The following is a 23,501-nucleotide window of genomic DNA, read 5'->3' on the forward strand; positions in this document are numbered from 1 at the left end:
CTCATCTCTGTCTTAAACAGGAGACCCCTTATTTTGAAACTGTACCTCTCCTAGTTCTAGATTCCCCCATGAGGGGAAACATCCTCGCAACATCTAACCTGTCAAGGCCCCTCAGAATCTTATACATTTCAATAAGATTGCCTCTCATTCTTCTAAAATCCACTGAGTATTGGCCCAATCTGCTCAACTTTTCCTCTTAAGTCCCCCTTCATCCCAAGAATCTGCCTAGCGAATCTTCTCTGAACTGCCTCCAATGCAATTATGTCCTTCCTTAAATAAATTGGCCAACACTGTACACAGTACTCCAGGTGCGGTCTCAAGAATGCCTTGTACAGTCGTAGCAAGACTTCCCAACTTTTATGCTCCATTCCCCTTACAATAAAGGCCAATATTCTGTTTGCCTTCTTAAACACTTGCTGTACCTGCATGCTAACTTTTTGTGATTCATGTACAAGGACACACAGGTCTCTCTGGACCACAGCATTCTTCAGTCTCTCTCCATTTAAATAATACTTTGCTTTTTTTTCTTCCTGCCAAAGTGGAGAAACTCGCATTTTCCCATATTATACTCCATCTTCCAAATTGTTGCCCACTCACTTAACATATCTATATGCCTTTGCAGACTTATTGTATCCTCCTCACAACTTGCTTTCCTACCTATCTTTGTATCGTCAGCAAATTTGTCTACAATACACTCGGTCCCTTCATCCAAGTCATTGATGTAGGTCATAAATAGTTGAGAACTGCTGCCTTATGCAACAGTGGATGGCAAGCTAGGAGATGTTGGAAATATTGCCAGCTCCAGCCTGGAAGAAGCCAGACTAATAAAAGTTTATCGCTATGATTGTCTTCACTACCAATGACAACGTTGTCCTTGCCCTACTCTGAGGCTGAAGTTGTGGCTGCAGAAGGTGGCAGATTTCAATGAGGACACAGTAAATGCAGCAGATACATCTGACACAATTTTTTCTCAATTGGGTTGAGGTCAGAGAATTGCTTTTTGAACACCCTGGACAGATATGGCCTCCTGCTGAGAGTCAATCTTCCCTTCCTCTCCCCTCTTTAAGCAGCTTGTTCCGCTCTGTGTCACCTCTGTTCATTCTCCCTGTCATGCTAAAGGTTAAGATCAATGCACCCTACCACATCCATATTTAGGAGAAAATATGCAGAGAAATCTTAAAGTCGGAATAAAGTCCCACAGCATGTGGCACATCACTCCATGCAGACTTAAGCAACTTCAAACATTCTAGAAACCACCAAAAGCTTCTATAATCGCAGCAAGAGCTGTAAAAACCAATCAGTAACTAACCTGAAAGTAGTTGATTAAACAGCACTGGTGGGGAGTGCTTCCTGCATGTTAAACTGCTCAAGGTTAAGAAAGGGCATCGAATGAAGCTTTGTGGGTAGAGCTTAGGAATAAAAAGGGGCAACCACATTATTAAGTGTTTATTATAGACCCCCAGATAGTCAGCGGGAAATTGAGGAGCAAATATGTGCACAATTTGTGGAGGTGTGTAAAAACAATAACAATAGGGTAATTATATTAGGTGATTTCAACTTTCCCAACATTAATTGGGATAGACATAGTGTTAAGGGCTTGGATGAAGTGGATTTCTTGAAATGTGTACAGGAGAACTTTTTAGGTCAATATGTAGAGGGTCCAACAAGGGACGGTGCATTGCTGGACCTAATTCTGGGGAATGAAGCCGGACAGGTGGCTGAGGTGGTGGTGGGCGAGCATTTTAGTGATAGCGACCACAACATGGTACAGTTTAAGTTTGTTATGGACAAAGAAATCGACAAGTTGCAAAAAAATGTTTTGGATTGGGGGAGAGTGGATTTTAATAAAATAAGGCAGGATCTGGCTAATGTAGACTGGGAACAGTTAATTGTGGGGAAATCTACAGAGGGACAGTGGGGGGTGTTCAAAAAGGAAATGGGGAGGGTACAGGCTTAACATATTTCCTCTAGGGTGATAGGAAAGGGTAACAAGCCCAGAGAACCATGGATGACCAGAGATATTCAGGTTACGATGAGAAGGAAAAGAGAGGCTTTTAGCAGGTACAAGGGAAGCAAATCAGCAGAGGTATTAGTGGAGTACAGACAGTGCAGGGTGGAACTTAAGAAAGCAATTAGGAGAGCAAAGAGGGGATATGAGAAAGCTCTGGCTGGTAATAGTAGGGAAAATCCCAAGATATTCTATAAGTATATCAATGGGAAGAGGATAACCAGAGAAAGAGTGGGGCCCATAAGGGATCAAGGGGGCAATCTATGGGTGGAGCCAGAGGACATCGCTAGAGTGTTGAATGAATACTTCATGTCCGTCTTCACCCAGGAGAAAGAGGATGAAGGTATCGAACTCGGGGAGAGAGACTGCGAGGTTCTTAAGCAAATTGATATAGGGAGTGACAAGGTATTGGAGGTGTTGGCAGGCTTAAACGTGGACAAATCTCCAGGCCTGGGTGATTTGTGACCCAGACTGCTGAGGAAGGCAAGGGAGGAGATCGCAGGGGCTCTGACCCAAATTTTTAATTCCTCTCTGGCCACGGGGAAGGTGCCAGAGGACTGAAGAACAGCTGATGTGGTTCCGCTATTTAAGCAGGGTTGTAGAGATAAGCCAGGGAACTACAGGCCAGTGAGTCTCACGTCAGTGGTAGGGAAACTATTGGAGAAATTTCTGAAGGAGAGAATCTATCTCCACTTGGAGAGGCAAGGTTTGATCAGGGATAGTCAGCATGGCTTTGTCAGAGGGAGGTCATGCCTAACAAATTTGATTGAATTTTTTGAGGAGGTGACCAGGTGTGTAGATGAGGGTAGTGTGGTTGATGTAGTTTATATGGATTTCAGCAAAGCATTTGACAAGGTCCCACATGGGAGACTTATAAAGAAGGCAAATGCACGTGGGATACAGGGTAATTTGATAAGGTGGATTCAAAATTGGCTTAGTTGTAGGAGGCAGAGGGTGATGACAGAAGGATGCTTTAGTGACTGGAAGCCAGTGTCCAGTGGCGTACCACAGGGATCTGTGCTCGGTCCCTTATTATTTGTCATTTATATAAATGACATATATGACTATGTGGGGGGTAGGATTAGTAAATTTGCAGATGACACAAAGATTGGCCGGGTGGTTAACAGTGAGGTTGAGTGTCTTGGGCTACAGGAAGATATAGATGGGGTGGTTAAATGGGCAGATAAGTGGCAGATGGAATTTAACCCTGAAAAGTGTGAAGTGATACACTTTGGAAGGAGTAATTTGGCAAGCAAGTATTCAATGAACGGCATGGCATTAGGAAGTTCTGAGGAACAAAGGGACCTTGGCGTGTGTGTCCATAGATCTCTGAAGGCAGAGGGGCATGTTAGTGGGGTGGTGAAAAAGGCATATGGGACACTTGCCTTTATCAGTCGAGGCATAGATTACAAAAGTAGGGAGGTCATGTTGGAGTTGTATAGAACCTTGGTGAGGCCACAGCTGGAGTACTGTGTGCAGTTCTGGCCACCACATTATAGGAAGGATGTGATTGCACTGGAGGGGGTGCAGAAGAGATTCACCAGAATGTTGCCTGGGATGAAACATTTAAGTTATGAAGAGAGGTTGGATAGACTTGGGTTGTTTTCGTTGGAGCAGAGAAGACTGAGGGGCGACCTAATCGAGGTGTACAAGATTATGAGGGACATGGACAGGGTGTATAGGGAGCAGCTGTTCCCCTTAATTGAAGGGTCAGTCACAAGGGGACATAAGTTCAAGGTGAGGGGCAGGAGATTTAGGGGGAATGTGAGAAAAAACTTCTTTACCCAGAGGACGGTAACGGTCTGGAATGCACTGCCTGGGAGGGTGGTGGAGGTGGGTTGCCTCACATCCTTTAAAAAGTACCTGGATGAGCACTTGGCACGTCATAACATTCAAGGCTATGGGCCAAGTGCTGGTAAATGGGATTAGGTAGGTAGGTCAGGTGTTTCTCACATATTGGTGCAGACTCGATGGGCCAAAGGGCCTCTTCTGCACTGTGATTCTGTGAAAGGGAGTTGGCTGGGCCATTAAGTTTTAAACTGGCTCTGCTGGTGTCAAATCAGTGTTATACACTGACTGACTTCATAATCTGCCGATGCTGCATAATTCTAGCAGACATCCACTGTGCACACGCTAATGCCATCACCAAAATAGTGTTGGGTACAGCTCGTGCCAAAAGTGTGCACACCACCGTGAACTCCATTTTGGAGGTAAAACAGAATTGTAGCACTGAAGATTCCAATGCTATGGAGCCAAATTTTACAGTTTATAATTTGTAAACCGCCTCTGTCAATTTCATTGCCCCTGCCGGTTTGGTACCATCTATAAATCTGACCACTTTCCTTTGGGTTACTGATTCCACGTCATTGGTGTCAATTAGAAACAATAGTAATGTCAATACTAAACCCTGGGGCACTGCATTTCGAACTCCCAGCCTACCCTGATGTATTATCACTACAGTTTGTATCCCATCACCCCCAGTGTTCATAAGTCCTGTCTGACAATAAATATACATATCAATGAAGAGGAACTAGCTTATTCCCCTACTTGAGTTCTGTGCCATTCCTCATTGCTTCATATTGATGAAAGTGTAGTTAGTCAGTCATTTTTGCCCTAATTTGGTGCTCTTTCCATGTGTTGTCTCAGTGAGAGAGGCAAGAATAGAGGCACATTACTGCTTCTCAAAGGGGACTTTGTACCATATCAAAAGGATGTTTCCTCTTGTGGGTGAGTCCAGAACTAGGGGACACTGTTTTAAAATTAGGGGTCACCCTTTTAGGACAGAGATGAGGAGAAATTTTTTCTCTCGGAGAGTTGTGCGACTTTGGAACTCTCTGCCTCTGAAGGTGGTGGAGGTGGGGTCATTGAATATTTTTAAGCTAGAGATAGATAGATTAGGCAAGGGAATCAAAGGTTATTGGGGTTGGATGGGAATGTGGAAATGGAAACACAAGAGGATCAGCCATGATCTTATTGAATGGCACAGCAAGCTCGAGGGGCCAAATGGTGTGCTCCTGTTCTTATTTCTTATGTTTTTATTTTATGTTCTTACATCTGTTGGGATTCTGCTGCCAATCCCAATACCCACCCATTTTCCGCTGGGCCATGAGATGGCCCTCCCACTGTTGTCAGCAGTTTTTCTTCCATGCTAACTGGGTGCTCCTGTAGTTTTCTATGGAAGATACTCAATTGGGTCAAAGGGTCCTCACTTTGAGCTGCAGTGTTTCATCTGTATTTGCAAATGTTGTTGCTGAATCAAACTGTAATTTATGTATTTACAGATACTACAGATTCCAGCAATTTTCTGAAAGAAGCACAAATTATGAAGAACTTCCACCACCAGAATCTGATTCCACTGTACGCTGTATGCACCAAAAAAAATCCTTTCTTCATTGTCACTGAATTGATGAACCATGGAGATCTCTTGAAATATTTAAGGAGTGAGTACCTGGAATACTTTAAAGATAAACAGATTTTCAGATCATTCTGACCAGGAACTATCGTGTTCTGAGAATATATTCAAAATTTTGGGGTGGAATTGTCCCAGATTTGCAGTAAGTGTGGTAGCAGGCAGGTAAAACAACGTTTTACCTGTTGGCAGCAATGGTGGCTTTTCAAGCCCCGTCCAAAACCCGCCACATTAATTATGGATCCCCGGATACACGCCGTTTCGATGGTGGGCAAGAACTAATTCACCTGCCACGCCATCACCACGCCACTTCATCACGCCAGACACCACATTTAAAGTACAGCCACGCTCAGTGTTTCCAGCCCAGGACTGCAGCAAGGAAGACATGACCCTGAAAGGCAAGAAGACTACAGCCCTCAAGTGCCTTTTGGACACTGTGTGATGTCCTCTAACCCTGCTCTGGCTGCAGGAGAGGCAGCTACATTACCACTCCAGCTTGGTAGGCAATGGCAGTGGCGATCAGTGCCAATGCTGCACAGAAGAGGTTGGCCATCCAATGCAGATAGAGGATGAATGATCTCATCCATGCAGCCAGGGTATTGCAACTATCTCATCACTCTAAACTCACACACTCAAGCCCAACACACATTCACTGGCATCTCATTGACTGCCAGCTCAAGGGACATCACCACCCATTCTCCATACATGCCATCACATCTCCATCTGGCCTCATCTCCTCTGGAGACTGCCTCCTCAGCCCTCACCATCTTGAGGCCACATGCACAGATCAACATGTGCCCCCACACACACCCTGGGATACCCTCCTTCCCCAGTACAGCACTCATCCTGTAGCCTCTTCCCTTGCCTGAGGCCACTTCTCCCCCTTCCCCAAGCAAGCCCTAGCCCTGCAGCAGTTAAGCAGTTGAAAAGCCACCCACATATGGCTGATCTGGTAGGTAGAGACCTGCCCGTAAGCCCCCCATAAAAGTGATGTGATGCTGTCTGTGAAACCTGGCGCTGATGATTGCAAGTGCTGACCGAAGCAAGGTAGGCAAACAAACCTTGAAGTTCCGAGCAAATCGCAGTCCACCAGGTGCATGTTGCTTATGTGCTGTTGTGAAACACATTGGCGTGTTTTCCCATCAACATGGGCAGACAATCCAGTGGGCGGGATGAGTCCGGCAGCTAACCTTATAATGATATGCTGCTGTATTACAATAAGGTTCCCGCTGTCCAATGGCGGGGAATGCAGCATGTCATCAGTGAGTTGAGCAGACGATCGTAAACCGATTTTGCAACATTATGAAACTGACTTTTGGCCTTCTCACCGTATTGTCCACTCACGCCATTGAACACGCCCAATGCTGGCAGGCACAGAAATCCCAGCCTCGGTGTGGTAGGGTTAACAGTTTTATGTATCTTTTTTCAGGATCAGAAGGCTGTTTTACAATTGCACAATTAATAGACATGGCAGTTCAGATTGCTGCTGGAATGTCATACCTTGAATCCAAACATTACATTCATCTGGATTTAGCAGCAAGAAATATTCTTGTTGGAGACAATATGATTTGCAAAATTTCAGACTTTGGACTTACTAAATTGTTAAAGGTAGGCACAGAACGTATTTGTTTCTAAAAGAGTGAGGAAGAACTTGATGCTGCTTTAAGCTCATTTACTCGCTATCAGTTTCCATTAATATTGTCCTGTGAATGACTTAACTCATATTTAAAACTGCATTTGAACATTATAACTCAGTACTACAATTTATTTCAATTGGTGGTGGGTGGATTATAGATTAGGGTTTTTTTGCTTCAATATCTGATTTATAGTTTATCTTTCCTTAATTTATATTTGTGCTCATAAGTTAGAGAATGGAACATTTTTCATTTCTTTGCCCCCTACCAACACCACCCCACTAAAATGCCCCCAGTTTGATTACAGCATAGCCAATGATTGACGAAGTAAAGCCTGCTGTACATTGTCGTAAAAATGTTCCATATCTCCCACCCTCAGGAGTGCACTCTGAAAAGTGCCTGCATGATTTTCTTCCCTTCACACCAGCCACCATTATGATCTCTATGTTGAGAGGCTGTTCCCCTTAGCTGGAGAGCCTAGAACTAGGAATCATAGTCTCAGGAAAAGGGGTTGGCCACTCAGGTGAGAAGAAATCCCTTCATTCAGAAGTGCTTGATGGCTGGCACGGACACGAGGGACCAAAGAGCCTGTTTCTGTGCTGTATAACTTTATGACTCAAGGGTTTGAAACTCTCTGCCCAAGAGGGCTGTGAATGTTCTATCATTGAGATATTCAAGACTGAAATCAATCGAGTTTTAGTCTTTAAGGGAATCAAGGGTCATGGGTTTAAGGCTGGGAAATTAAGTGGGGGTAGAAATTTAGCCATAATCTTATTGAATGACAGAGCAAGCTCAAGAGGCCATAAGGCCTACTCCTGCTGCTATATTTTTATTTTTATGTGCTCTCTGAATGACACCTGCAATTGAATTATAATGGTGTCAAAGGATAGTTTCTAAGATGAAAACCCAATTCCACACTTCCACTTCAGCCCTCACCTCTTGCCAAAGCATATTAGAACTTTGAGTGCATGAGGCATATAGCTCTCTAACTATTTGAAATTAATGCATTGAAGCTACATTAATATAGTGGACGTCTCACAGATGTGGTAAGCATCTATTCACTGACATGATCAAAAGTCATTTTCAGTTAATCTTATGACCTTAGGTTAAAAAAGTATGAATGTTTGATTATGAAATTAACAGAAATGTATTATAGTTGCATCCTTCTCACAACAGGATGCCACTGCTGCCAAGATACCCAATTGTCTGCTTCCCATTAAGTGGACTGCTCCAGAAGTAGCAATTATGAATCACATTTCGATGAAATCAGATGTGTGGTCCTTTGGTGTTGTTCTGTTTGAGATCACTACATATGGGATGATTCCATATCCTGGTAAGTGTATTTTATTTATTTACTTATTATATATATATATATACATCATTTTATTGGCTGACATTTTTTACTTCATTGAAATTGAAATTTTCTGAAATTGCAGGAATGCCAAATAGAATGGTCTTATCCGAACTGCTCCAAGGCTACAGGATGCCATGTCCTATAGGCTGTCCACAGCCCATTTACGACATTATGAGAGAATGCTGGAATGAAATTCCATCTCAAAGACCATTATTCAGCAAATTGAAACTACAACTGGAAAACTTCATCATAACCAATTTCAGTACTCTGTATTAACCGTCTTTAAAATTACTGAATCTTCTATTTAAAATTACCAACAAAACAAAAAAGGCTTCAAAATGAATATCAGACTAAACTTTGCAGTGGAACTGACAGTAAGGCTAATGGCACTGATAATTATAGATGAAGGTCATGAGGACTCGAAACGTCAACTGTGCTCTTCTCCACCGATGCTGCCAGACCTGCTGAGTTTTTCCAGGTATTTCTGTTTTTGTTTTGGATTTCCAGCATCCGCAGTTTTTTGTTTTTATAGTTGCTGTCTGAGGTGCGCTATTCCTTCAAAAGCTGCACAGTATCTCACCGAGAGACTCACCATTCAAATAGTTTGAATAGTGAGAAGTTGCTGTACTTAACCTGCTTTCTATAAACTAAACTCACTAGAAAAAGTTATGACTTTGTCCATTTCGGCTAAGTACCTGTCGAATAGTGTGATAAGTCTTAATAAATTCCAAAACGAAAATGAACTTTTAGAAGTGTAGAGTCTCATTCCTTCAGGTTTTAATTATTTAAGTATTTTTTAAATGATGTCTATCTCTTTTATCTCTCTCTTAATCCCATCCTTCTTTTCCTTTCTTTATTTCTCTTTCTGTAACTGATTTTGCCGTGAATTTAATGTTTGGACACCCCAGTTCAGACTCTGTTGCTCACTAATGATTCTTCAGTGTGATTGTCTGCTGAGATACACATAGGGTCCAGGTTCCCTGGAGAGTGCGCTGCGTTTTGATCATTGGCTGACAGGAATTTCCAGGCCAGGATTTTCAGGATGGCAGCAGCGGATGGCAGGGACCACATCCCCGCCAACATCAAGAATCCCGCCGCCATTTTGCACTCTAACAAGCATCATTGGCAGTCGGTGGGACTTCCGCCCCTTACTTGGGAGGAAGTCCCACCTCGGAGAGCTGCCGCCTAATCTGATTGGCCAGCAGCTCTACTGTCCCTCCAGGAAAAGCGCTGCAGTGGTTGGAGGAGGGACTGCAAGAAGCTTCCTGAGCCCAAGTCCAGGGTCCCACAGAAAAGGGTGTCGGGGGTTCGGGCCGGGCCAGGTGGGGAGGGGAGGCCTGGGCGGTCGCTAGGGGGCAATCGGGGTGTCGGGGGATAGGCCAGTGGTTGGGAGGATGGTCTGCAGGTCACTGGGCTTTAAGAGGAGGATCCCCCCAGTCAGAATGGGGCTTCTGATGGAGGCGGCCCCCATCCCACCAGAGATCTAACTGCCTTCATTTCTGGCCTTTCCCCACCACCCAGCCCCCGAGCTGTCATCTGCCTGCCAGCCTAAAAATTGAGGCTGGGCGGGAAACGGCCTTTAAGTGGGCAGTTAAGGACCTTAATTGGGGTGAGGGCAGGCTCCTTGTCCAAGGCCCTGCCCTCTCCAGGGTGAAGTTGCTCCGAGGCCGGGGCGGGCTGGAACCCACAGGGAATACCGTCCATGCAATTTCGAGCTCCCCGCTGCCTTGAGCAGGCTGGAGGTGGGTGGGGTGGGCGTAAAATTCCAGCCGCAGTGTACGAACAAGCCCAGAGAAAGTCCTCTACGATCACGTAGACTTTGTAGAAATATTCGACAAAACTAAGATGCTGCTGCTTTGATGTCACAACCAAAATTCTGCCACATGCCACAAATAAGTAAATAAATGCAACAAGGTTAATACAGCTGTGCAACATATTTGGATTAAACTAATCGTTTTAGTGCTGGCTGTGTTGCTAATACTACGGTTAAAAGAGTCAAAATGTTTGCAGGTAAGCCCGATAGTGAGTTGCTGTACAATGTCCAGAAAAAATAATAAAATTGTCTTTTTGATGCATTTGTAAAATTATGGTATTATAAATGCAAACTTTTCAAAGCCTTCATTCTTACATATAATAGCAAATGTATAGCTTAGTCCGGACCATTATCAATTCTTCTCCTTTGATGCGGCTTTATAGTTTCTCGTTTTGAGTACTTATTTCTTTATTTCTCATTATTAGATTTGAGTCAGCTTTCAAATGAGGAAATAAACAGAAGTGTTCAAATGCACTTGCAGTGCAGCAGCACTCCAACTCTGGGGCCCTGTAGTATTAATACATGCCAATCGAAAAAACAGAGATGACAAAAGGTCCAAAAAAGCTGACACCAACCCCAAAAAGCTGTTGATTGAATAGCCATAAGACCATAAGACATAGGAGCAGAAATTAGGCCATTCGGACCATCGAGTCTGCTCAGCCATTCAATCATGGCTGATAAGTTTCTCAACCCCATTCTCCCGTCTTCTCCCCGTAACCTTTGATCCCCTTACCAACCAAGAACCTATCTATCTCGGTCTTAAATACACTCAATGACCTGGCCTCCACAGCCTTCTGTGGCAATGAATTCCATAGATTCACCACTCTCTGTCTAAAGAGGTTTCTCCTCATCTCTGTTCTGAAAGGTCTTCCCTTTACTCTGAGGCTGTGCCCTCGGGTCCTAGTCTCTCCTACTAATGGAAACATCTTCCCCACGTCCACTCTATCCAGGCCTTTCAGTATTCTGTAAGTTTCAATCAGATCCCCCCTCATCCTTCTAAACTCCATCGAGTATAGACCCAGAGTCCTCAAACGTTCCTCATATGTTAAGCCTTTCATTCCTGGGATCATTCTCGTGAACCTCCTCTGGACCGTCTCCAGGGTCAGCACATCCTTCCTGAGATACGGGGCCCAAAATTGCTCACAATATTTTAAATGTGGCCTGACCAGAGCCTTACTAAAGCCTCAGCAGCACATCCCTGCTTTTATATTCTAGTCCTCTCGAAATAAATGCCAACATTGCATTTGCCTTCCTAACTACCGACTCAACCTGCAATTTAACCTTAAGAGAATCCTGGACTAGGACTCCCAAGTCCCTTTGCACTCCAGACTTCTGAATTCTCTCCCCATTTAGAAAATAGTCTATGCCTCTATCCTTCCTACCAAAGTGCATGACCTCACACTTCCCCACGTTGTATTCCATCTGCCACTTCTTTGCCCATTCTTCTAACCTGTCCAAATCCTTCTGCAGCCTCCCTGCCTCCTCAATACTACCTGTCCCTCCACCTATCTTTGTATCATCTGCAAACTTAGCCAGGATGCCCTCAGTTCCTTCATCTAGATCGTTAATGTATAAAGTGAAAAGTTGTGGTCCCAACACTGACCCCTGTGGAACTCCACTAGTCACCGGCTGCCATCCTGAGAAGGACCCCCTTATCCCCACTCTGCCTCCTGCCAGACAGCCAATCTTCTATCCATGCTAGTACCTTGCCTCTAACACCATGGGCTCTTATCTTACTGAGCAGCCTCCTGTGCGGCACCTTGTCAAAGGCCTTCTGGAAGTCCAAGTAGATAACATCCATTGGCTCTCCTTTGTCTAACCTGCTCGTTACCTCCTCAAAGAATTCTAGCAGATTTGTCAGGCATGACCTCCCCTTGATGAATCCATGCTGACTTTGCCCTATTTTATCATGCACTTTAGCTGTTCTAATTATAAACATATGACATATGAAGACAAGTAGTCGGACCGAAAATGCACCATTACATGGGACAGCGCAACCCGTGCTTCAGGTATATCCTACATTCTATCACTCTTATTGCAGTTCAGCAAAATACAGTCAGCAGCTGTGTTGATTTAGAAATTAGTGAAGAGAGATATGAGTGATGAAGAACCCCGCAGTGTGCTTTGATATTTGATATCTGATTTGGTACATCTATTAGCACTTTGGAAATTATTGTAATTCTGTGTGTGTCACAGCATAGGCTAGGATTTTCCAGCCCCAGCAGTGGGTATAATGACAGGAAGTGGAGAGGGGGCAGGGAACAATGTGACGGGAGCTGAAAAATAGGTTGCCACCGGCATGAAATTACATCAGGAACTTGCATTCCCGCCTGTCATAGCGGGTCACCATTCCTGAGGCTGGCATGAAGCCGTTTTGCATCCTGTTAATGAGATGCAGATCGAGCCCCAGCCAGAATTGTCCCCCCTGTCCAATTATCCGCGCAGCCAGCGAGATTTAACGTTGGTCCAGAACACGTCTGCACCAACATGGTGTGGACATGTTGAAACTCACCTGAGAGAAGGCCTGGGGTAGCCTGTGGAAGGTGGAAGATTGAGGGCTCAAGTGACCCTGGAACCCCACATGCAGCAGTGAGTTGGTGGAGCATCAATCAGGAGCTTCCAGGATGTGGATCTTCACACTGCAGGAGCTTCTAGGACATGGGTCTTCACGATGCAGGATGTGGATCTTCACACTTCAGGGGCTTCCAGAATGTGAATCTTAACTCTGCAGGATCTTCTAGGATGTGGATCTTCACTCTGCAACATCTCCTAGGACATGGATCTTCATGTTGCAGGTGGTTGGCTGGATGAAGTGCTGTTGATCGTCAATGGTCTGTGCTGGTGTGGGGATTAGACAGAGACGAGAAGAATGAAGAGATGGAGTGGGTGTGGATGCCTAGAGCTGGGTAATGGAGGTTGGGGGTGTGAGGGGAAAGAGAAGCTGCAGGCAATGTGGAATGGGTGAGTTGGTTTATGGAACAGGAATGTGGGAAGGAGGCAGTTTGATATGTGCCAGTAGGAACGGGCATTTGAGTTAGAGGGGAAAGCTGTTCTGAGGGAGCGTTCTGTGGTATCAACTGATGAGTCCTTGGGGGCATACTGAGGGTAAAGGAATCGAAAGTGAGTGTTAAAGGGGCAGTGTCAGCCAATGGGTGGGGGTTTGGGGGTCCTGCAATGATGGGTAAAGGGAGATTGAGGGTTGTTGGAGGAGACTCCGAAGTAAAACCAGATTCTCGGGGGGTGGCAGGATGAGGGGGAGCCATGTCCATTGTCACAGGGATTGGCCTCTCAGGAAGGTAGGGGATATGGACATTCACATGCATGGCATGGAGGGTGATGGGGGAATGTTGTAGGGTGACTGTGGGAAGGTCAAAGGTCATGCCAGGAGGGCCAATGGTTATGGTAGGGGGAGGTCTGGGTCATGGGGGGAGGTTCAAAGGTATTGGACTCAACCTGAAAAATCACACAAAGCTGACCACTTGCAACTATCTAGAGCCTCAAGGTAGAGATCTCGAGATGCTGCATGGGAGTTGGGTCAACGGGGGCGGGCGGAGTGGCAGGTCAGCTCACCTGGACAATTGAAGGGGAACCCCAGCACGCAGTATTGACAATGCTGAGGTATTTCAACAGATGAACACATGAAGGGCAAAGGCTCAGTGTGTGAAGGAGGCATCTTGCACATGGCTCACAAGGGCCCTGGCAAAGAGCCTTGCCTCCCTGCACATGCATGATTCCAGGGGACATAGACCCAGCCTGGGCATCCCCCTGAAGATGTTGGGAGGTGTGCACAGTATTAATGACTATGATTTGAAATTAAACCACACCAGACCTCATTAAAGTGCAACTGTGGTCTATTTACAAAAGTGTAAGAACATTAACAATTATAGTGCACCCTTGCAACCACATGTGAAATCAAAACTTCTTAATCTTTTGTCCCCGACCACTTCTCCTAAGCACTCCCCCGCCACCTGCAGCAGGGGTGGAGGCAGCCTGCTGACCAGTTTACCCTCTTGTCTTGAATGACCCGAGGCCTGGAGGGCCCCAGATTTCTTTGACTGCCCTACTGTGGGGCAGCTGCTCCCTCTGTGGTCACAGAGGACAAGGCTGAAGGGGACACAGATAACGGGGGTTCGGAAGGGCCAGACACTCTTAGAGAGTCCTAAGCGGAGGTCCTAGGGTGTCTAACAGCCACTCCTCCTCCCTTTGGGTGCCCAAGAGCCTCTGCCTGACTTCTTGAGGAGAGGAAGCACCTGGACGGAGGTCAATGTGCTCCATTCCCCTCACGCATAGCCACAGCAAGGTTTCACCCGTGGCTGTAACGATGGAGTGCAGGTCTGTGCGTATCTCAGACAGAAACTTTGTGTTTGCTGGACCAGGTTCCCCATGGCATTCGCCATTCTCCCCAAGGAGACCGTCATGGTTGCTCAGGTTGGAGCCACTTCATCAGGCAGCAGGTGGACAGACTCCTCCATCTCACATGACACTCTGTTAAGGTCCTCTGCCTGATATTCCCCTGCCTCTTGCTACATCTCCAGCATGTCATGCAGCGCCAATCCCAGAGGCTTGTCATCGGACTCAGACATTGCAGATGCCTCCTCCCCAGCAGTCATCCGAGTGCCGGTGAGCTTGGCTAACACTGCCTCCTCCTGCTGCAGACACATGTCCATGCGGTGATGACCAGAATGTGAGACCCTTCCTGAACTACATCTAGCACCCACCGAGGTGTGTGTCTCTGGACGAGTGGGAGGCGCAGGTGACTGCTGTGACATCGCAGCAGGTGCACTATTTTCCTCCTCCCCAATGTCCCCGGTCTCTGTGGACTGGAGGAACTGCTGGACAGGGCTTCGTCTTCTGTCCTTCCCTTCCTGCTGGCATCTGTAAGTGAGAGAAGAGAGAGCGAGTGACTGCATCAGCTGCCTCCAACATGCAGTAACACATTACCCTTAGGTTTCTATGCAACTACATTATACATGGATCTGTACTGGATGAAGGCTGCCTACCAACCTCTCCATCTGCACAGGCTTGGTTGGGTTCCATCCTCGCCAGCTGGGCTGCCCACTCCTCAAACTCTATAAGATTCCTCAGGTCAGGCTGGTTCCCTCCCTCCTTCTCTCTCTCTTCTGTTGTGCCGTAACTTTTCCTGTGAAAAGAAAGAAGATGGGGTTGAGAGCAATTGGGTTTCATGCATCTTTCTCATACTTCCAGTCTTACAAATAACCCACTGGATTGTGTGCCATGTGATTGATGCACTGCAGGTTGTCCACAAGGGTTCTGGGGCGGCACCCTCCAGAGTGGTGAGCCCATGCAGATTGTAAGTTAAGGCTCACAGAGTAATGTCACTAGTGGTGCTTGCTGGTGCCCTGAATGGCTAACCTCCTTCCTCCTCCTCTTCTCCCCAGACAGCATCTGAGCTCCATGTGGAAGGGCCAGAGGCCCACAGTGGTCACTCCAACTGCAAAGTAGATGGACTGTGAGGCCTCACCATATCACGCTGAGTAGCTCTTTAATGCATGGGCTGCACAGATAGTGCTCTTGCCACCGAGGCCCATGTCCCCCTACCATTCAGTGAGGTGAGTGAACAGCTGAGAGTTCACTTACCCTGGCAGCGCGGATGAGATTATTCATCCATTTCCTGTACTGCAGGACAGTCCTCCAGTGGGGGCCATGAGCACTGACCACCCTGGCGACTTCCTCCAGTGCAGAGTTGGTCAGAAAGCTCGGCCTCCTCCTTCTATCGTCGGCGTACAGGGTGCCCATCCTGGCCTCCACTGCATTGAGCAGCACATCAAGGGAAGTGTTGCTAAATCTGGGAATTGGAGCTCCCTGGCATCGCCGGGCTATCTCCTCCTTCCAAGGTGGGTTTGTGACAAAGAAGTTGATGTCCGGGCGCGTTTTAAATATGGCACCCAGATATAACGGCAGGGGGTGCATCATCCAGCTTGTCCTGCCCCGCAATACTTTGGGAAACCCCCAGCTGCATAATTAATTAGCCCAGCTTCACGTGATTTGGCACAAATTCCCACCGGGCTCCACGGCGGGAAATATTCCCAGCTCCTGCTCCCACCACAGGATTTAGGCCCGGAATGGAATATCCCGGCCATAACGTTTTAAGCTAGTTCAAATTCAAAGGTCATTGATTCCACAATAACAATAACAAGAATTAATACATTGAACATTTTTAGAGAATATTCTCCTTAGCTCATTGAAAAAAGTAAATACATAAGGCAACAGCCAGCCATATTCCAGATAGTACTTCTTCAGGAAAATTATATCTTTTTTTAGCCGCTTATTTTTTTCAATATCTTGTTGTGGAGGTAAACAATACATATATTTAAACGTCAACTGTATCCCTCTCCGCAGATGCTGTCAGACCTGCTGAGTTTTTCCAGGTATTTTTGTTTTTGTTCTAGATTTCCAGCATCTGTAGTATTTTGCTTTTATCATATATTTATCCATAACTGGAATTGAACATCAGTTCATTTTAATTTATTCTACCTCAAGTCTGATTGTTCCTGTCTTACCTTCCAACCAGGTCTCCGATTGGCCTCAGTACCACCTGTCCAATTATTTTAGTATTTATGCTAGCAGCTATCAAAGCCATCTGGTGTCGATCTCAGCACAGGATGTGACAAAGGCACACCCTGCCCAGCTGACCCTGCAAAATCCTCCTCTCTAACACCTGGGGAGTTGTACCGCAGGCTATTCAAGCAACATCTTGATATAGTCATGCACAAAAAATCATTCCTTACATCCAATGTCCCAGACACCTCCATCACCATCTCTGTGTATGACCTGTTGCATTGACACTGACTCATATTCCATGAAGTCCCATGGCATCAGGTCAAATATGGGCATGGAAATCTTGCTGATTCCTACCTACCATCCTTTCTGAACTGATGAATTAGTACTCCTCCATGTTGAACACCACCCGGAAGAAGTGCTGAGGGTAGCAAGGTGCAGAATGTTCGCCTGATGGAAGACTTCAATTTCCATCATCAAGAGTGGCTTAGCACCATTATTGACCAAATTGCCTGAGTCCTGAAGGACATATCTACATATCTGCTAGACTGGGCTGGCAACATGTGCTAAAAGAACCAATAAGAAAGAAAAACAACTTGACCTCGTCCTCACCAACCTACCTGTCGCAGATGCAGCCAGAACAGTATTGGTAGGAGTGACTACCGCAGTGTCCTTGTGTACATGAAGTTCCATCTTAACACCGAGGACACCCTCTACCATGCTGTATGGTGCTAACACCATATGAAAAGCTATAGATTCAGAACAGATCTAGCAGCTCAGACCTAGGCATTCCATGAGGCACCGTGGGCCATAAGCAGCAGCAGAATTGTATTCAATCACATCTGTACCTCATGGCTCGGCATATCCCTCACTCTACCATTCATCAATCCAGGAGATCAACCCTGGTTAAATGAGGTAGAGGTGTGTATGACAGCATAGCAAGAGTGGCACCAGGCATACCAAAAATGAGGTGCCAACCTGGTGAAGTTACAGCACAAGACTACATACATGCTAAACATTGAAAGCAGCATGCTATACATAGAGCTAAGTGATCTCACAACCAATAGATTCAAAGCTAGGTATGAATGTAAACTGTGAGGACACAAAGTGGCTGCAAAGAGATATAGGCAAGTTCAGTGAGTGGGCAATAAGGTAGCAGATGGAGTATAATGTGGGGAAGTGTGAGGCCATTCACTTTGATAGTGAAAATAGAAAACCAGAATATTTTTAAAAGGTGTGAAACTTTGAAATGTTGGTGTTCAGAGGGACTTGTTTATAGTTGCACAAGGTGCACAGAGCATTAGCATGCAGGTACAGCAAGCAAGAAGTGAAGAGGGCACTCAGTGGAGTGCATAACTCCGCCACGCTGTGACAACTTATTATTACAATTATGTAGCTATTTCTTGAGGCTTTTCCCTACCTGGTTGATGCTCTATAAATTCAAAACTGTAAAGGAAATATTTTTTATTAAGAGCTGCCATCTTATTGAGGACGATTCAAGCCAATCCATATTCAACAACCTGCTCTGAAAAATCTGCTCATATTTTGACAGCTATAACAAATTTCACCATGGTAGCTGAGACAATCCAGACCATTCTAAAACAATAAACGTTCTAAATAAAACAACCCAATACATTCTTAAAAAAAGTCAACTTTCCCTCTTTCCCAATGTTAATGGATCCTATAAAAAATTCCAAGATCCATATCCATGACCAGGATTTTACAGCCTCACTGCGGCGTGTCTCCCCCTGGCGGATGCAGCAAGCCATTTAAATCTCCATTCAGTTTGGCAGGACCATAATATCTCTCTGGGCGGGAGGGGCCGTAAAATCCTGGCCCATATCTTTGCCAAAACGAATCAGTTCTTCCCTGAGCCATAACCTATCTGTATGACACTTTTCATTGAAATCCTTCCATTAGTTCTTGAGATTTATTGTTTTACAGACAAACAGGCTAACAAGCAGGTACCTTTAGCGGCAGAGGTAATTAGGAAGGTAAATGGCATGTTGATCTTTATTGCAAGGTGTTTCGAGTACAAAAATAAGGAAGTTTTGCTACAGTTGTACAGGGCTTTGCCAGGACCACATCTAGAGTACTGCACAAGAGTTCTGGTCTCCATATCTAAAGAAGGATATACTTGCCTGGAAGGCACTAGAACTAAGTTCACTAGATTGGTTCCTAGGATGAGGGGTTTTCCTTTGGTGAAAGGCTGAGTAAATTGGGCCTGTACTCTCAGGAATTTAGAAGAATAAAACATACAAGCTTCTGATGGGCCTTGACAGGGTAAACACTGAGTGGTTGTTTCCACTGGCTGGGGAAACACTGCTGCATGGTCTCAAGATGGGAGGTCAATCATTTAGAACTGAGATGAGGAGAAATTTCTTCACACAACAGGTTGTGACTCTTTGCAATTCTGAACCTGGAGGGTTTTGGAAGCTCCACATTGAACGTAAGTTCTGTTGAAGGGTCATTTGGACTCGAAACGTTAACTGTGTTCCTCTCTGCAGATGCTGCCAGACCTGCTGAGTTTTTCCAGGTATTTTTGTTTTTGTTTTGGATTTCCAGCATCCGTAGTTTTTTGCTTTTATCTTATTGAACATATTCATGGCTGAGATAGACAGGTTTCTGTTCTCTCAGTGAATCAAGGAATATGGGGAGTGGACAGGAAGGAGGAGTTGAGGCAGAAGATCAGCCGTGATCGTACTGATGGTGGAGCAAGTTTGAGGAGCCATATGGTTTCCTCCTGCTCCGATTGCTTATTTTCTTATGGATCAGGTCAAAGCTCTGTAAGCCTGCCACATCCAGTCATGAATGGTAGTGAACAATAAATAACTGGAGGGGAACAAGACTCCACAAACAGCCCTATCCTCAAATAATGAGGAAGCCCAGCATGTCAGTGAAAAAGGCAAGCATGAAAAATTTGCAACCATCTTCACCATCAGTGCCACCTCAGCTTCCTTCTGAGGCCCCCAACAATGTAGATCCCAGTCTTCAGCCAAATCAGTTCACTCCACATGATATCAAGAAACAGCTGAATGCTGGATAAGCAAAGGTTAAGGGCCCTGACAACATCCTCTTGTAGTCACAAGAGCAGCTCAGCGGTTGGGAGTTCTGTTGCGAGTAACTCCCCTCCTGACACCCCCAATCCACCATCTACAAGGCACAAGTCAGGAGTGTGATGGAATACTCTCCATTTGCCTTGGTGATTTCAGTTCCAACAACATACATAGCTAGACACCATCCTGACCAAAGCAGCCCACTTGATCATTACCCTATCCACCACCTTAAGCATTCATTCCCTCCACCAACAAATGACAGTGGCTGCAGTGTGCACCATGTTACAACCGCGTGAGGAGGACTGAGTTGGCTCCCCTCTATTCAGCCTCTTGGTTGGTCTCAACAAAGGTTTTAAAAATTTATTTTCCCTATAAATGCCTTTTTAAATCCAAATGTATTTATTTGTTAATAAGGAACCAATCAAATCAGGTTTCCTTGTGTCAAAGGAAGAGTAACTTTATTAGTTACTTAACCCCAGAAAAAATAATAAAGTAGTGATGACACACACAAAGATCTCAGAAGTAAGAAAGTTTTTTATTCATTTATTTATTGCCCATCCCTAGTTACCCTTGAGAAGGTAGTGGTGAGCTGCCATCTGAACTGCTGCAGTCCATGTGGTGTAGATATACCCACAGTGCTGTAGTAACAGTATTTATATGGCTAGTCCAGTTCAGTTTCTGGTCAATGGTAATCCCCAGGGTGTTGATGGGGGATTCAGTGATGGTAATGCCATTGAATGTCAAGGGGCGATGATTCGATCCTCTCTTCTTAGAGATAGTCATTGCCTGACACTTGTGTGGCGTGAATGTTACTTGCCACTTGTCAGCCCAAGCCTGGATATTGTCCAGTTCTTGCTGCATTTGGACATGGACCGCTTCACTATCTGAGGAGTCGCGGATGGTGCTGAACATTGTGCAATCATCAGCGAACATCCCCACTTCTGACCTTAAGATGGAAGGAAGGTCTTTGATGAAGCAGCTGAAGATGGTTGGGCCAAGGATTCTACCCTGAGAAAATCCTGTAGTGATGTCTTGGAGCTGAGGTCACTGACCTCCAACAACCACAACCATCTTCCTTTGTGCTAGGTATGACTCCAACCAGCGGAGAGTTTTCCCCCTGATTCTCATTGACTCCAGTTTTGTTAGGGCTCCTTGGTGCCACACTCAGTCAAGTTCTGCCTTGATGTCAAGGGCAGTCACTCACATCTCACCTCGGGAGTTCAGACCTTTTGTCCATGTTTTAATGAAGACTGGGATCTACATTGACCTGTAATGAGGTCAAGAGCTGAGCGGCCCTGACAGAACCCAAACTGGGCATCAGTGAGCAGATCACTGCTATGCTAGTGCCACTTGACAGCACTGTTGATGACCCCTTCCATTACTTTACTGATGATGGAGAATAGACCTTTGGGTAGTAATTGGCCGGGTTGGAGTTGCCCTGCTTTTTGTGTACAGGACATGCCTGGGCAATTTTCCACATAGCCGGATAAATGCCAGTGTTGTAGCTGTACTGGAACAGATGGCAAGTTCTGGAGCACAAGTTAGAGTTCAATAAAAGTTAAAAGGATATACACGTAAGTCATTTGCTTGTCTTTGAGGTGTAGATTGTTGAATGTTGCAGGGTTATTGGGAAAAAACTGGGGTGCAAGCTGGCACCGATACAATGGGCCAAATGGTCTCCTTCTGTGCTATAAGATTCTATGTAGGGTGGAATCTTAACGCCTTAGATTTTTTTGTGAAGTTCGGACCGTTTTCAGCTCGTGAACACAATTGCTGGAGTGGCAGGGCTTCTAGTTTCTCTTTACCAGAGCAAACTAATTAAAAACCCTCTTCTGGGATGCCAACCAATTAGGGAGGGTGGCGGGATGACACAGTTTGTCAGAGGAAGGATTTCTACTTAAAGGAATTACAGAACTTATCAGAGCAGCTCACCAGGACTGGGATTTTTTTTAGGCTGCAACATCTACAGGAATGATGAGGAGACCTGGGAAGACTAGCCCCGTGGTCTCCCACTCTTACCCGGATGGCATTTAGGGCTACAACAAGGTGAGTTCTCCTAAGGAAGAGGATAGCCTCTCCAACCAATCAGGCATGAATGGAAATGGCAGAAGAAGTGAGCAGCAGGAATGTGTCCCCTCCAACCTGGAAAACATGTGCCAGGAGGATCCAGGATGTCAGAGGGCTTAACAGGTGAGTGGCACAGCAACTTCGTTCCACACCCTGACTTACACAGCACTCTTCTGCACAGGATAACACACCTTGCAGTTATACTCATTCCTTTCTCTAGAGGCACCTCCCAGCCCCATCTGAACAGCCAACATTTACACTCTCGCCCCCATGCCTCACAGTCGCTGTACACAAATGTTAACCTTAACTCCTCTGAACACCAGCCATTCAGAACTCTCAGCTCCCTGCTCTCTCATCTTACAGAAAAGAGCACAAGATGTGGTGAGGATCAGAGATGCAAGATTGTGGGGGTTGGCGGTTGTTTGGGGGGGGGGGGGGGGGGTGGCGTCAGGGGCAGGGGATGGACCTCCAATGATAGAGACTTTTTCAGCCACTGGCAATACATGACCACCTGGAAAGTGTCCAGCCCTAAACCCTCAGGAGACGGGGTCAGTGTAGCTACATAAGCTTATCCCATGCTGCTCTGAAGGCTGGCAGCTGGGAGGTGCAACTGAAGGTGTGTGTGACTTTCTGGTCAGGTGAAGTGCCTTCTAAGCAGTTGAAAATCACCTGTCAAGCAGTGATAGCACTTTCTGGCAGAAGTGAATGCTTTGCACAGCAGCCTCTCACCTGGCCATGGCTGGACCTCTTCAATATAACTGATCAAAGTCTTCACAGTTTGCCAGTTTGACCGAGTCAGTCCCTCCTACTGTGCTTTCACCAGCGTGGGACTGTTCCCTCATTGGGAAGGAGGAAATCCATGTGGAAAATCCCTCATAATTACTTTCTTAATGACTTCAGCCATGGAAGTTCCCAGCTTCTCCACCACCCACTCCAGAGAAAGATGGAAAGAGGCAAGAACACATCAGGATACTGGCCTGACTGCTTTTTTTCCCCAATTTTCCTACCACTTCCACTTCCAAACCCACTTCCACTGGCCTGAGACAATTCCCGCTATGATTCTATGACCCATCGATTACAACTACATACCAATTAACTAAGTCTTGCAAAAAGTCGGTTACTTATCTGTTCCTCCACCATTCTGCTTTTGAAACCTTGAGCCATCCCTGGTTATTTAGAGGTTATAACTAAAATTCCTAGCCTCCCCACCCAGCACAATACCTCCCCTGTTATACAGGAGTTAGGGTCAGCCAACACCAGTTGCAAAGGATGTGACCCATAATTTTATGGTGGGGTCAATACCAGAGTGGATCAGCAGATGGAAGTGCTGCCCTTGTAGCACAAGTGGACCTTAGAATTTTGAGTCCTTAGTTTTTACAAATGGATATGCTCAGGAAAAGTTCAACCATATCATCAGCTCACAGACTTTGGAATCAGTGATCAAAAATGCCTTTCTTACAAATTCTGACTAAGTTGGGTCAAAGTTCTGAAATGTTGTCCTTGTCTTTTATCTACACAATTGTTTTTTTGCTTACATGAATGAATTGCAAATATTTCACAACAGCATTTGAACCTAGAAATTGCTGTGTGTGTAAGGTTTAAGCCAAAAGTAACTCGAGGCAGTGAGGCAGTAAGAATGGG

At 45.6% G+C, this 23,501-nt stretch overlaps 1 protein-coding gene across 1 annotated transcript in view; it reads left to right on the top strand.

The window, feature by feature from the left end:
- The window catches only part of LOC144679340 (tyrosine-protein kinase Src42A-like), a 47,782-nt gene extending 38,634 nt beyond the window's left edge, over positions 1 to 9,148 (top strand). The window contains exons 5-8 of the mRNA XM_078539717.1: positions 5,290 to 5,448; positions 6,847 to 7,025; positions 8,228 to 8,384; positions 8,488 to 9,148. Of these exons, the coding sequence (XP_078395843.1) occupies positions 5,290 to 5,448; positions 6,847 to 7,025; positions 8,228 to 8,384; positions 8,488 to 8,681 (689 nt within the window). The 3' untranslated portion in view covers positions 8,682 to 9,148. The remainder of the gene's footprint in view (positions 1 to 5,289; positions 5,449 to 6,846; positions 7,026 to 8,227; positions 8,385 to 8,487) is intronic.
- The last annotated feature ends 14,353 nt before the right edge of the window (positions 9,149 to 23,501 follow it).

The sequence above is a fragment of the Cetorhinus maximus genome, chromosome 4 (assembly GCF_964194155.1).
Source record: "Cetorhinus maximus chromosome 4, sCetMax3.hap1.1, whole genome shotgun sequence".
Lineage (NCBI taxonomy): Eukaryota > Metazoa > Chordata > Chondrichthyes > Lamniformes > Cetorhinidae > Cetorhinus > Cetorhinus maximus.